General features: G+C 40.3%; 1 protein-coding gene across 1 annotated transcript in view; it reads right to left on the bottom strand.

Annotated features, from left to right (window-relative positions):
- Positions 1–1,286: 1,286 nt before the first annotated feature.
- Positions 1,287–15,938, bottom strand: part of LOC149245078 (ankyrin repeat domain-containing protein 2A-like) — a 124,634-nt gene continuing 109,982 nt past the window's right edge. The window contains exons 7-8 of the mRNA XM_089457646.1: positions 1,736–1,875; positions 1,287–1,653 (exon numbers count right to left, since the gene is read on the bottom strand). Of these exons, the coding sequence (XP_089313772.1) occupies positions 1,554–1,653; positions 1,736–1,875 (240 nt within the window). The 3' untranslated portion in view covers positions 1,287–1,553. The remainder of the gene's footprint in view (positions 1,654–1,735; positions 1,876–15,938) is intronic.

The raw sequence follows: 15,938 nt of genomic DNA, 5'->3' as shown, positions 1-15,938 counted from the left end.
TGAATACAATCTCTTTTTTATTTTCCTCTTTTGTTTTCCTAAATGACTTTTGGGCAAACCCTAAGATCTAATGGCTCGAATTCATTAGATCAAGGGATGAGAATAAATGTGCATTTAATTCTCACTTTCTATTTTTTAACTCACCCATTAAATAAAGTACCCACATTGTACTTTGTCTAAAGTCATTTTTCACGTTATAATTTAACATTGATTTTACCACTTGTAAAGTCACTTTCACTTTATAAAGTCAAACTTTTCCCTAGGTAGAAACTAACCCATGGGAAACCAATGTCCAAGGTAGATTAAAAATCAACATAAAAGCCCAAAAAAAAAGTTCAACATAAACTGAAATGAATTCTATAAAGACAACGCTCTAATCAAGACGTAAATTTAATTTATTGAAAGTGAATGTTGAAAATGCTGCAAACGAGTTGTTGGTTACCTGAAGAGGTCAGCATAAAAGCCCAAAAAAAAAGTTCAACATAAACTGAAATGAATTCTATAAAGACAACGTTCTAGTCAAGAAGTAAACTTAATTTATTTAAGTGAATGTTGAAAATGCTGCAAACGAGTTGTTGGTTTCCTGAAGAGGTCAGCATCAGTCATTGTGGTCTGCCGAGATGTTGATTTCCTAAAGAGGTCAGCATCAGTCATGGTCTGCCCCATATGAATGCCATGAGTTCTAGAGTGTGACGCTGGTTGCAAGGCCTTGGCAATTTTGGCAGAATGGTTACCACCTAGACCTCACACCTATACAATAGAGCAGTCCCTTAGGTATGTTTCTTCAAGCATCTCAACAAAAAGGTTTAAGAAGTAACTAACATGTAATTTTGCAAGAATAGTTACGACCTAGACCTCACACCTATGCAATAGAGCAGTCTCTCAGGTATGTTTCTTCAAGCATCTCAAAAAGGTTGAAGAACTAACTAACGTAAATCATGATGCAATGTATAATACCTGAAAAACAGCAATTGCTGGCCCAATTTTAATTTGACGTTAATAAAAGCAATAAGTCAATAAAAAAAGGTTGGAGCTTCATACCCTGAAACGTTTCCGTTTTTAAAGCAAGATCCCTGCATTTAATTCCGAAAAAAGTTTTCATGGTAGATACATTAGAAAGTTATTGAATAGTAAGGGAAGACGCATACACATGCCATATGCAAAGAAAGACCGTGAATTCACAGAAGAAACACATAATTAAATTTTAGCAAAAGGCCTCTAATTTTGCAAACTGTATGTCGTCTTTTGTTTGCAGCAAAATTTAACTTCCCCAGAAAAGCAGAATATAGACGAATACAAGAATAATAACTAATTACATTATAACCTTGCATAAGGTAATAACAAGAACATTTGAATGTAGGAGCCCAACCTAATCCACATTGGGTATGGATCAAAGCAACTGCCCAGTTGAACTACTAAACTGCTGAAACAATAGCAAATGTCATTCCGATTTTTGAATATGCAGCAAACTTTGTAAACCAAGACATCCATCCAGCTAAAAAACACTTACGATTGTATTACAGCAATTATAAACAAATTTGAATTCCTAGAGACTACAAAAATGCATCTTTCTCCAACAGCTTCAAAACTGCTTCCTGAGAGTTCAGTTTGGCTACATCAATAGGTGTCTTCCCATCCAAATTTTGAAGGGTCCTGCAAGAAGTAAAACATTGAGTACAGTATGTCAAAACACGTGGTGTTTGCTTATATGTATCTTGCAGGAATTAAAACTTACACAGCTGCTCCATGTTTCAAAAGAAGTTCTACGCATTCTTTCCGTCCATAGCCAGCTGCATAATGAAGAGCCGTGTTTTTGTTCTTATCTAGTGCATCAACAGCTGCACCTGCTTCAAGAAGTATTTCAGCGCATTTCACCTGCAAATAACAGAAAAAGGATGTTAAGAACCTGCCTCAGATAATAAGTCTACTAGAAGATTGAAAACCAGATGAAGTAGGACAATAGTAAAATAAGCATTATCCATGTCGTTTGACACTAACAGGCAAACATGCATGCACATACACACACATCGAAAAATATCAGACTAGCAAGTCCTTGGAGAAGAAGCTAAATCTAAATAAACTGAAACTATTACATCCAGATGTGTACGGCATCATAATCAGTGCAAGTAATCCCATGGAAATAGAAAATGATAGTTTCTTAGTTGATAAGGAGAAAAGTAATTAAAAATATGTGGTGGCATATAGCTACCCAGCAATATAATGATCCAAAGGGGTGGTTCACTTGCAGGATTAGCACAACCACAAGAAGCTGCGAAGAGCTCAACTCAGAACAATAAGTCTTCATTTTATGGTTCAACAGATTAATAAACTCAAACAGAAATGAATCCACGTATAAAACATGCGTTGAAGCAAATAAGTTGGGAAGCAAATCCAGCTCTGAATTCTTATTAACGGAAAGATAAATATACCAATGTTCCACCAAGACTCCGGGATGGGGAGACGCGGGTGTGGGGAGAAGCACAAGGGGGCCATGTCGGAGTACCCTCAAATTTTAGGCAAATTTGGGGGGGTGGGGGGACGTCGGGGTATATAATTTTTTTCCTTTTTCATATATATATATATATATATATATATATATATATTTCAAATTCATATTCAAATAAAGAAAGCATAAATACAATGATACATACATGATTGAATTAAATAATGAAATACATTGATCCATACTCATCATCCTTACTAATACATACATGATTCATCCATAAACCATGAGATTCAATAATGAAATACTTTGATCCATATTCATTATTCATTATTCACCATTCTAGAATCTACATTGATTTAAAAATTAAATTCATCGTTTATCATTCTCGATTCTAAATTGATTTAAAATTAAAATTCATCATTCATCGTTCTCGAATCTAATTAGTACTAAGCAAAATAAATTATAATAGATACTGGATCTGACGACTGGACTAGTAAATTGATATAACTAAAACTCAAAAACAGTGGAGTGATGAGTCTAAATGTCACTCTAAAGTACACATAGGGCTTGGTGCTCTTGATTAAATACTAATTCCATACCCTTGTACATGACAAAATGCAATGGAAACGTTGCAATCCATCAAATCCTGAGTCCCTGAAAAACTGTTAAGTCTGCTGGATTTTGAGTGAGATCTAAAATTCTACTTTCTCCATATGAAATCCAATGAGGTCGGAACCACTCTCAAACATCCTGAGTCAATTCATGGTAATGTTAAAAATTTAAGTAGAAGTGACATCCTTTTAATTTAAGAATTTAACATTACCATGAATTGCATAGCATTAGTAGGGAAATATGGTCAAATACTAAGTTTCCCCTCTCATAAATCATTGTTTACAAACAAATTACCATGAATTTTATAGCATTAGTAGGGAAATATGGTCAAATACTAAGTTTCCCCTGTCATAAATCATTGTTTACAAGCAAATTTAAGGGGGGATGCATAGACCATTTTTTTTTTTTGGGGGGGGGGGGGGGAGCGTCCCCTTTTGGGGAGTCGAGTCCCCCACACTGGGGAAACGTCCCCCCCCCCCCCTGACCTCTCCCCACGTCTCACCAAAAGGAGGACATGGGGAAACGTTTCCTTAGACATCCCCCCGTCCCCGGTGCGTGGGGTGCGAAGGGAACGTGCACCCGACCCTGGGGGACGCGTCCCTGTGGAACACTGAAATATACAATAAGATATGAAATAGTATAAAGGGTCGTGCAACCAACAACTAATCAACTCATCAAACCAACAATGAGAGTGTTTACAATCCAAATCGGGGCATAAATAATCTACCAAGGGGATACAAAATGCCTCGTCCCTTCTTTCCATACTTTTTAAATTACATAATTGCTCAAAATTTGGGAAGAGGATGAGATAGAGAGAGAAAGACAACCCATCGTGATCCCAAGTATTGGGCTTTCGCACAAGACAATCTGGTGAGCTGTCCATCCACACTAGTGCACCTGGGCTAAGTTGGACTGTGTTCTGGCATCAAAGTTTATGTGCCAACATAGATTGCATAACCAGCTCACAACACACCAAAACCAAGCAACTAGGATATTAATGATCCAAGACACCAACAATTTGCCTCTGATCACAGAAAAGATTGTCCACTGTGATGTTTTCATCCTGCTCTGATGATTCTGCATTATTCTGCACCTCCAACACATCAACCAAATCTGTGCACCCTACAACTTCTTGGGCGAACTTCTCTCTAAAGCAACTCTTCCGTTCATGGACACAGTCAATCTCTGACCCCTAGTTACATGCTAAAGGGTTGCAGTTCCTCTAATAAAAGACACAAACTATATCATGATGGTTCCTAGATCTTTAACACCCAAAGTAAACACCAATTTCACGTGCCAGATCTTGACCAGTGTTACTTGGGAGCAAGAGCAAAAACAGGAGCGGGAGTGCCATTTTCAAAAGCTCCCGGTTTGGAAGCGAATCCCGAAACGATTTTTTATATTTTTTATATTTTGATACATATATGTCAACAAAAACATGTAGAATGATGAATTAGATATAAAAAAACATAAAAAAAAAAAAAAAAAAAAAAAAACATAGATTGATCATTGAAACATCAACCATATAACATCAATCATCTAGAAGTTATAATCTTCATCAACCACGTCCACAAGTTAGTAACATACAACATATTGAGTCTCGTGAATCATGATTCATCAATCTTAAAGTTTCAACTTCAAGCTTTCAAAATTGAAAATTCAATATATAACATTTAACATCATTGATCATCAAAGTTGTACCTGTAAGCTAAGTTTAAACTTTAACCATTACAAGAAATAATATCTAACATGAAATGAAATGAAATGTTATAAAATGAATTATGAAATGAAATGAAACAACTTTCACGAAGCATCATATTCATTATTCAGAATCATTACCAATGAGTTATAATTGCCAACTTCAAACTTCGAACTTAAATTGTCACAGTCATATATTGTTTACAAAAAATATCATTATGATATGAAAGAGGCAAGACTCAACAATTATGAAAACTAATAGAAACTAGAAAAGACAACTGTAAATCTATTATTTACTACTACATGTGGCCCTTGCCACGAGAAGTGTCTAATGTATGAGCAAGTCGTGGTGGTCTTCTAGGAGTCTCCCGCACAGACCGACGACCAAAACTAGAAGGCACATGCCCTCCACGTGAGGGTGTAGATGGAGGCAACAGAAGCAAAGGAACAAGACTCGGAACTCGAGCACTGCTACTGGATGGTGGAGGTGGCACGGTTGTTGCTTCATCTTCCTCTCTTATAAGTTTAGCTTCCAGTTCTTCAAGATGTATAGTGCCATCCTCCAAATTATCATCCTCTAGGTGGTTGTCCCGAATTTTATACGTTGGATCCTCATAAGCCCGCTCACAGTAATGAGTCATGACTCAACAACCTCAAGTTGTAGTGCACATAAACCAAGCTTTTTGCCCGGTTTTCATTGAGTTTGTTTCTTTTCACATTATGTATGAAGTTGTAGGTGTTCCAACACCTCTCTGCAGAAGAAGTATTTACAACCTGTGAGAGAACTTTTTTTGCCAATTTTGGCAAAAGTCCACGGCCACCATATGATTCCCACCATGTGAGAGCATCAAATATGTCTCTCTATCTTCCATTGCATGAAAGGTACCAAATAAACCAGTGCAACTGAAGTATTTGCCTATTTCAAGACACACACTAGCACATTCCTCCTTGTCAGGTATCAACCTTTCTAATACTTGCAAATATCCTGTAGATACCTCTTCATCTATATGGGGTTTGGCCCTAACCCCACCCCCTGGTGCAGGTTGACCCAACCAAGATGACGAGTAGTATTTTGGCATAAGGATATACGCCAAGCAATGTAGTGAAACATTAAGTTTATTCCACCATATACACACACAATCGTGAATCAGTTTGTACAAGTTAGGATCATTGTTATGAACAATATCTTTTATTTGCCCCAACATGGTATCCATCTGCTCATACACCTCGCCAATCACTGGTTTATCTATATCTGCAAACCGAATCATGTGATAAATGGGCTTGGTGAAATCCAATACTTGCCTCACACATGCCCAAAACATACCATCAAGAACGGGCTCCTCCACCTGTTCAAAACCTTGCCTGTCAATTGCATTTGTAGCCCTTTCCTTTAATACCTGCCAGTGTGGACTTGATACCATGCTAGCCAATGACTCTCTTACCTTCAAAAGGCGCTTGAAGGTGAGGTAATAGCTACCAAATCTAGTCCTCGCAATCTTCAACAACTCCAATATTGAGCGACTGCCAAAAAGGCCATGGGTATTGCTATGATTTGTAATAAATTTTATCATTTGTTTGTCTTTCTTGTACAAATCACCAATCCATTTGTATTGTTCATTTTTGTTCTTAACAATATCATGCATCAAAAGGTTCATTGTGTGAACCAAAGACCCAGACCAAAATATGTTGGGGTATTTATCCTCAATAATTGCTCTCCCGCTGCCTTACAATTAGGAGCATTACAGTGGATGACTTGGATGACATTGTATGGCCCAATACGGTCAATTGTTTCAAGTAATGGTTCTTCAATGTTGATGGCAGTCTTGAATTTGTCTGAGTAATCATATGCTAAAAGAAAGATGGCACCACTAACAGACACAGCAAGAACATTTATCAATCGCTTGCCCTTTACATTTGTTCATCCATTAGATACAATGGGCATCCCATGGTCAGTGCAAGAACTTGTCATTCTATTCAAAGAATGTGATATTTTTGCTTTTTCATGATCAAGTCCAATGGTTCTTGCCTTGTCATACCCAGGGCTCTTATATCCTTTAGGGGCATCATTTATGGTAGAAACCATTTCATGCCAATAAGGTGAGCGAAGAACATTAAATGGTATCCCACATGCATAGAGAAACCTGTAAACTTTTGAATCCACATCATTCCTACACCCTTCATCAAGGAAATCTGATATGGTTCTACGCCTTAAACCTGGTGACCCTGTGCCTCCATATCCACTGCCTTGGGAAGATGATGAAGGAGTTCTTTGTGCATGTGATTTTGAACTTGGTTCAAAGAAACCCTTTGATTTTTTATGTTGAAATTTGGTACCGGATGACAGGTGGTTCCTTAAGGCATTGATCTTTGGCCTAGGGAAAAGTGTCCAAAAGAATTTAATTTTTCTCCTAAAGTGACTTTATAATTTTATAAAGTTAAATCTAATTTAAAAGTGACTTTAAGTGATAAAGTTACTAAGTCTAATTTTAAAGTGACTTTTATAAAGTCAATGAAAAAATTAGAAAGGAAAAGTGACTTTGGAAATAAATGACTAAGTGGGTCTTTATTAAAGTGCGGTGAATTAAAAAATAAAAAGTGAGATTTAAATGAGCATTTAATCTCAGCCTTAGATCTCAATCTATTTCAGCCATTGGATTTAGGGATCACCCAAAAGTCACGTGGGGTTAGATTAAAGGAGGAAAATGAGGAAAAGTTCATTCATTCTTTCATGAGCAGATTGGAAAAAGGACAGCAAGAGAGATTTCTGAGCAGAGAGGAGAAGGAGACAGCAGCTTGGCACACATTCCAAGGCAGCAGTTGAGCAGATTTGTACAGCTGGTTCAGCACACAATGAAAGGCAGATTTTGGCACGATTTTCGAGGAGTGGTTTGCACAAAAATCGAAGAGCAATTTGCTGATTTTCTGCATGCAAAACGAGGGCCGTACAGCAGCATTTAATGCTGAAAGTGGGCACAAAAATCGAGGAGGTCGTAAAGCATTTATTGCTATCCAGTTTGCTGTAAGGCATGGGAAAAGAGATAAGTTGTAAATTTGCTTGCTGATTTTTTGCTGAATATTTCTCACTGTAAAAAGACAATTTTCAGAAATAAAGAAGAGCTCTCAAACTGATTTTCCCCAAGAGTTGTAGAGGGGTTTTCCGGGGTCAAATTGACCAAAAATCTCAGTGTTCGAATGTGTTTTAATGGCTGTTTATTACTGCTGATTTTTATTTCTGCAATTTCCAGCATTCTGTAAAATTTCCAGAATTTGTGTTTTCAGCAAATTTATTTTTTCCAGCTTGTTAAATGTATGGTTATGGGAAATGACATTTAACTATATGGGAGAAATAAGGAAAAACTGAAAATCGGGGTGGGAAAATAGAAATTTCTACATAGTATCAGAGCTTGAGTGCTGAAGGACAGTTTGGGACAACAAAAGGAAAAATTATAGTCGCTGATTTTTCACTGAGAAAATTCCAGCAAGCTGATTTTTACATAAACAGCAGTTTTACCTTTATTGCAGCAATGCTATTTTTCAGTTTTAGGACAGCAGGATGTTATTGGGATTGAGGGTGGAGGATAAATTGGATGGGCATACAAATTACAGCGTTTGAAATGAGAGAATGCAGAGTATCTTTGAGGAGGCAGAAGTCTGGGATATCATGGTGCATACAACACAGAGCCCTGTTGTTGTGCCTACTGATGCTACTCAGTTGGCTGAGTATAATAAGAAGAACAATAAGGGTAAGAGGCTGATTCTAGACGGAATCAAAGACCATTGCATTCCTCATGTGAGAGGAAAGAGCAATGCCCATGAGATGTGGACAGCATTGTCCAATCTCTACCAGAGTACCAATGAGAACCGGAAGATGGTCCTGAAGGAGAAGCTGAAGAACATTAAGATGGGTAATGATAGTGCAGTTGGATATCTCACAAAGATTACTAATGTGAGAGATGAGTTGGTAGCGATTGGAGAGGCCATTCCACCCACTGAGTTGGTGTGAATTGCAGTGAATGGCCTCCCCCGTTCATGGTTGAACTTCGCTGATGGAGTTTGTGCACGTGAGACCCTTCCCACATGGGAGAGGTTTTGGGATGATTGCATTCAGACAGAGATCAGGAAAGGTCAGCTTGGGGCAGCCAAGCCAGTTGAGCAGAATGAGGATGTAGCACTGGTGGCAGGAGGCAAGAAAGGCAAAGGGAAGAAGCAGGCTTCCACAAGCAGTGGTGGGGGCAAAGGCAAAGGTAAAGGTAAACAGGGGAACACACAGAAGGACTATTCCAAGGTGAAGTGTTGGAATTGTCAAAAGATGGGACACTATGCAGTTGTGTGTCCGGAGAAGAAGAAGAAGAAGGGGAAGAACCAGGACGTGGCAGCTTCAGCAGAGATTGAGGACTTTGCAGGTCGTTTTGACCGGGAGTTTGTGTTCACTACGTGTGAGTCCTCTAGTGCAGGATCACCTGCCACACAAGTTCAGAGGGAGCATGCTTTTCCCTCGATTAGCGGAGCATCTTCAGGTATCTGGTATGTGGACATTGGGGCTTCACGTCATATGACAGGAGTTCATGAGTACTTCTCAGAGCTTTCAGAGAGTGGCACTGATATAGAGGTAGTACTCGGTGATGACAAAGTTGTTAGAGCAGTCGGGGTGGGGACACTGACATTTCAGAGGGAGTCCAAACCTCCCTTGAAAGTGTCAGATGTTCTTTATGTGCCAGGGATGAGGAAGAACCTCATATCCGTCTCAGCTTTGGAGGACAGAGGATATGAGGTACTGTTCAAGGGAGGACAGGTGTTGATGTATCCCAGGGGCACTCCAACTGATTCAGCTAGAGTGATAGGTGTACGCCATGCAAAGGTGTACAAGTTTGCATTCCAACCCCTTTTGGCATTGAGCAGTAGTACCGACAGCAGAGCTAGCAGTTCTGAGCTGTGTGAGATTTGGCACCGCAGGATGGGACATATGTATCATGGAGCCTTGAGGACATTGCGGGATATCACTACAGGTGTGCCAGATTTCAGTAGTGATCACTTTGATACTTGCAGAGGTTGTGCGATGGGCAAGTTTGCCAAATCCCCTTTTCCCAGCAGTGACAGCAGAGCGACTGGGATACTTGATTTGATTCATTCTGATGTGAGTGGTCAGATGTCTCATGTTTCCTTGAGTGGATATGAGTACTATGTTTTATTCATTGATGATCACTCCAGGAGGACCTGGATTTATTTCTTGAAGACCAAGAGTGAGGTCTTCAAGCGGTTTCAGGAGTTCAGAGCTCTTGTGGAGACACAGATAGGTCGGAAGATCAAGTCCCTAAGGTCGGACAATGGAGGAGAGTACACCCTTGGAGAGTTTGTTGATTATTGTGCGGAGGCAGGCATTAGGAGGGAGTTCACTGTTCCTTACAACCCCCAGCAGAACGGGGCTGCGGAGAGGAAGAACAGATCCATCATAGGGGTTGCCAAAGCCATGTTACATGATCAAGGGTTGCCATTGTTCTTGTGGGCAAAGGCCTGCAACACAGCTGTTTACTTGCAAAACAGGAGTCCGCATCGTGCCTTGGGGCACGACTCCGAAGGAGGCTTTCTCTGGGAAGAAGCCTGATATTGGTCATCTTCATATCTTTGAATGCATTACATACTCCTATGTACCCAAGGAGAAGAGGACCAAACTAGAGCCCACCGCAGATAAGGGTATCTTTGTGGGCTACAGTGAGACCTCAAAGGCCTTTCGGATTTACATTCCCGCACAGAGGAGAGTTGTTGTCAGACGGGATGTGAAGTTCGAGGAGGACAGGGCCTTTAGGAGGTCACGGGAGTTAGAGTATCTGGATCAGCCAGACCCTCAGCAACAGTTGGGTCAGTCACAGGGATCCAGTGGGCAGGGATCAGGAGGATCAAGAGGATCAGGAGGTACATCTATGAGGATATCAGGTCCGTCAGTGAGCGGTGGCTCACCGAGCCAGAGGGGTGGTGCTCCAGGCAGCATGCAGAGCAATTCACTAGGGAGTCCACTGATGGACAGTTCACACGGTACCAGAGCTTCTACAGGTTCAGGTGCAGGCAGGAGGACAGCAGACAGACAGTCAAGAGTTCAGGGTACTGATGGTGATGAGGAGGAGGAGTTTCATTCTCCTATGGGAGAAGCATACTCAAGGAAGAGAAAGCCCAAGTGGCTTCAGGACACCTTGAGAGATGCCACATCTATTGCTGAGCCGAAGAGGCCGGTCAGAGAGAGTAGACCACCTGAGAGGTTTTGTAGCTATATGGCGATGGCTACCAGCATCCTTGACTCTGAGCCTTCTAGCTATGAGGAGGCAACTAGCCAACAGGTCTGGAGAGAGGCCATGCAGGAGGAGTATTCTTCTATCATGAAGAATGATGTTTGGGAGGTGGTGCCGAGGCCTGAGGGCAAATCCGTGGTTACTTCCAGATGGCTTTACAAGGTAAAGCATGCTGCAGATGGCAGCATTGAGAAATTCAAAGCAAGGTTTGTGGCTAGAGGGTTCTCCTAGGTAGAGGGAGTTGATTATGAGGAGACCTTCGCTCCCGTGGATCGATATACTTCGATCCGCTCCATTATATCGATAGCAGCAGAGATGAGTTGGAAGATCCACCAGATGGATGTGAAGACCGCATTTCTCAATGGCTTCATACAGGAGGAGGTGTACATTGAGCAGCCACAGGGCTTTGAGGTGCATGGGAAGGAGACCCATGTGTGCAGACTGAAGAAGGCCCTTTATGGCCTGAAGCAAGCTCCCAGAGCTTGGTACTCCAGGATAGATACATATTTGCAGGGGATGGGTTTCACAAAGAGTGAGGCAGATCCGAACCTTTACTTTATTGTGATTGGTGAGGAGCCTCTCATTTTGGTGTTGTATGTGGATGACTTGGTCATTACAGGTGCAGAGAGACTCATAGAGCACTGCAAGAGAGATCCTGCGACGGAGTTTGAGATGAAGGACATCGGCTTGATGCATTACTTTTTGGGCTTGGAGGTGTGGCAGGAGGAGGGGCATTTCTTCCTGGGGCAGGGGAAGTATATTGTGGACATCCTTAGCAGATTCCACATGGAGGATTGTAGACCCATGTCGACACCGATGATCACCAACTGGAAGAAGCTTCATGCTTCGGATTCTGAGTTGGTGGATCCCACATTGTACAGGCAGCTGATTGGTTCCTTGACGTATTTGGTCAACACTAGACCAGATATCTATTTTGCAATCAACACGTTGAGTCAGTTTATGTGTGAGCCTAGGAAGGTTCATTGGGTGGCTGCAAAACACATTTTGCGGTACTTGCAGGGGACAGTGGATTATGGTCTGGACTACAGGCAGGGAGATGGAGTGAGATTGGCAGGATACACTGATTCTGAGTGGGCAGGTTGTGCTTCTGATAGGAAGAGCACTTTAGGGTGCTGTTTTGGGTCGGGTTCAGCAGTAGTGTCATGGTTCAGCCGGAAGCAGCAGTCAGTAGCACTGAGTTCAGCGGAAGCAGAGTATATGGCAGCTAGTCTAGCTAGTTGTGAGGCTATCTGGCTTCACAAGACGTTGTTTGGCTTATTTGGTCAGCCTTTGAGACCTTCAGTGATTTACTGTGATAATCAGAGTTGCATTAAACTCACGGAGAATCCAGTTTTTCATGACAAGTCAAAGCATATCGGGATCAGATATCATTTCATCAGAGACTCTGTTCAAAAGGGAGCTGTGAAGCTTGAGTATATTTCCACTGATGAGCAGGTTGCAGATCTTCTTACCAAAGCCTTACCACGGGGCAAGCATGTCTACTTCAGAGACAAGATGGGTGTGGTGAGGAACACCTTCTTCGGTAAGGAGTGTTGAAATTTGGTACCGGAGGACAGGTGGTTCCTTAAGGCTTTGATCTTTGGCCTAAGGAAAAGTGTCCAAAAGAATTTAATTTTTCTCCTAAAGTGACTTTATAATTTTATAAAGTTAAATCTAATTTAAAAGTGACTTTAAGTGATAAAGTTACTAAGTCTAATTTTAAAGTGACTTTTATAAAGTCAATGAAAAAATTAGAAAGGAAAAGTGACTTTGGAAATAAATGACTAAGTGGGTCTTTATTAAAGTGCGGTGAATTAAAAAATAAAAAGTGAGATTTAAATGAGCATTTAATCTCAGCCTTAGATCTCAATCTATTTCAGCCATTGGATTTAGGGATCACCCAAAAGTCACTTGGATCACCCAAAAGTCACTTGGGGTTAGATCAAAAGAGGAAAATGAGGAAAAGGTCATTCATTCTTTCATGAGCAGATTGGGAGGAGAGCAAGAGAGCAAGAGAGATTTCTTAGCAGAGAGGAGAAGGAGACAGCAGCTTGGCACACATTCCAAGGCAGCAGTTGAGCAAATTTGTACAGCTGGTTCAGCACATAGTGAGAGGTAGATTTTGGCACGATTTTCGAGGAGTGGTTTGCACAAAAATCGAGGAGCAGTTTGCTGATTTTTCTGCACGCAAAACGAGGGTCATACAGCAGCATTTAATGCTGAAAGTGGGCACGAAAATCGAGGCCGTACAAAATTATTGCTGTCCTGATTGTTGTAATTTCCAGTTTGCTGTGAGGCATGGGAAAAGAGATAAGTTGTAAATTTGCTTGCTGATTTTTTGCTGAATATTTCTCACTGTAAAAAGGCAATTTTCATAAATAAAGAAGAGCTCTCAAACTAGTTTTCCCCAAGAGTTGTAGGGGGTTTTTCCAGGGTCAAATTGACCAAAAATCTCAGTGTTTAAATGTGTTTTAATGGTTGTTTATTACTGCTGATTTTTATTTCTGCAATTTCCAGCATTCTGCAAAATTTCCAGAATTTGTGTTTTCAGCAAATTTATTTTTTCCAGCTTGTTAAATGTATGGTTATGGGAAAGGGCATTTAACTATATGGGAGAAATAAGGAGAAACTGAAAACCCGGGTGGGAAAAATAGAAATTTCTACATTTTAGATTTGTAACGGGCTTCCTCCTCTTCCCTTATGTATTTGGCTCTATCTGCTGCTAACACACCTGTACAAGTTTTGATTCCTATTTGTTTATCTCCATCCCATGGCATTTTCCCGCAGAGGTGTTTTCTGGCACGGGTGTATGAACCAGTGTTGTTAAAATCGCGATTTTATCGTTTTCTCGCGATTTTTTCATTAAAACGATAATAATGCGAGAAGTACTCGCAAATTTTTTTATACACGATTTTTTCAGAATTTATCATGGAGGGTCGGGGCAGCGCGATTTTATAAGCAAACAAACAAATTTCTTTAATTTCATTTGCATAGCAGAGCACGCGGAGGGCAATGGAGTGTTGGAGAGGCTTGGAGATTTTGCTTGGAGAGGATTGGAGCTAAATCAACTGCGTGGAGGAGAAAATCAAAGAGTGTGCTAAGGAGGAGACCGATTATCTCAAAAAAAACAGTATGGGCACCAATTTTTTTTGTTTTCATTGTTTTGAAACTTTGTTTTTGTTTTTTTCAATGTTTTTGGTTAGGTTTGGAATGGGGTTTTTGACATTTGTCCAATGTAATTTTTTTTAGTTTTTTTGATTGGGTTTGAAATGGAATTTTTGACATTTGTCCAATGTATTGTTTTTTTAGTTTTTTTGGTTGGGTTTGGAATGGAGTTTCTTAAAATGTATGTAATTTTTTTTTAGTTTTTGTACAATGTAAAATTAAAATACTAAATTGTAAGTTTGAAACTTGTAAATACTAAATTGTAATCCTTATTTTCCCATAGGTTCACAATTTCACCGAAACACAATTCAAGTTTTCAACTTCAAAATTCAAAATCAAACATGTCAAGGAAATTGGATCCTTTTTGGGAATATGTTGAACCTGATGCTTCGAATGATAGACTAAACTTGACTTGCAAGTTGTGTGGGTACCATATGTCCAGGAGGTGTACAGATTGAAGTATCACCTTGCAAAAATACAAATCCTAAACTCATCAAAAGAGCCATGAAAGCATTGGCAGCTTTAGACCAGAATAGAGAGGCCAAAGAAGAAGTGAAGAGGCAACTAAAAAAGTCAGCTGAAGCAAGTGGCACTTGTTCTACTGCAGCATCAACCAATCCGGTATCTGCCACATCATTTTTCATTCCTCGAACCACACCTGGTTCACAGCCATCTATGAGTTCAATGCTAAAAAGAACTGAGAAAGAACAAGCGGAAAAGTTGCTGGCAAAATTTCTCCTTTGGAGTGATATTCCTTTCAGCGTTGTAAGGAATAATCCATTTTTTCAACCTGATATTCATGCTATTGCAACTGTTAGCCCAGGGTACAAAATCCCTTCTTATCATGATTTCAGAGGCCGGATTCTTTAAAATGAAAAGCTTGACTGCACCCAAAGATTGGAGGATTTTAGGGCATCATGGGCACAAACAGGATGCACTGTTATGTCAGATGGTTGGATTGACGAAAAGAGGAGAACCCTTATAAACTTCTTGGTTAGTTGTCCCAAGGGGACTATGTTTATCAAATCTGTTGATGCATCTACACAAATCAAAGGTGCAAGAACTTCATGTGATTTGCTAGATGTGTTTATTTTGGAGATGGGTGCAGAAAATGTTGTCCAAGTCATAACAGACAATACTGCAAATTATGTTGATGCTGGCAAGATGCTTATGGACAGGCATCCTACTTTATTTTGGACACCTTGTGCTGCAAACTGTATTGATTTTATGTTGGAGGACATAGGGAAAATTCCCTTTGTCAAAGATATTGTTGACTCATCCAAAAGCATTACACAATTTATATATAACCATACATCTGTGCTTAGCTTGATGAGAAGATTCACCAACAACAAAGAGTTAGTGTGCCCCGCCATTACGCGGTTTGCCACCAGTTTCATATCTCTTCAATCCCTCTTGAATTCTATGTGGGATGTGAAGAGAATGTTTCTTTCAGAGGAGTGGCGTGCTTTGCCAATGAGCCGCAAAACAGAGGGAGAGGTCGTATGCAGACTAGTTTCATACCAGAAAGACTTCTGGGCGAGAGTGCAGGAGGTGTGCGCCGTTACTGAACCTTTGGTAAAGGTTCTTCGGTTAGTTGATGGTGAGAAGCTCGCAATGGGCTATTTGTATGAGGCCATGGACAGGACCAAAGAAGCCATTCAAGCCTACTATGATGATAAGGGAGATAATGGGTTTCAGAGACAACTCCTCCTATGGGGAGTGATTAATGAGCGATG

This window comes from Pinus tabuliformis, chromosome 7 (genome assembly GCF_031772625.1).
Source record: "Pinus tabuliformis cultivar Carrire ecotype Pingquan chromosome 7, CPIR1, whole genome shotgun sequence".
Lineage (NCBI taxonomy): Eukaryota > Viridiplantae > Streptophyta > Pinopsida > Pinales > Pinaceae > Pinus > Pinus tabuliformis.
The sequence above is the reverse complement of the archived record's forward strand: the minus strand, read 5'-3'. Positions and strand labels throughout refer to the sequence as shown.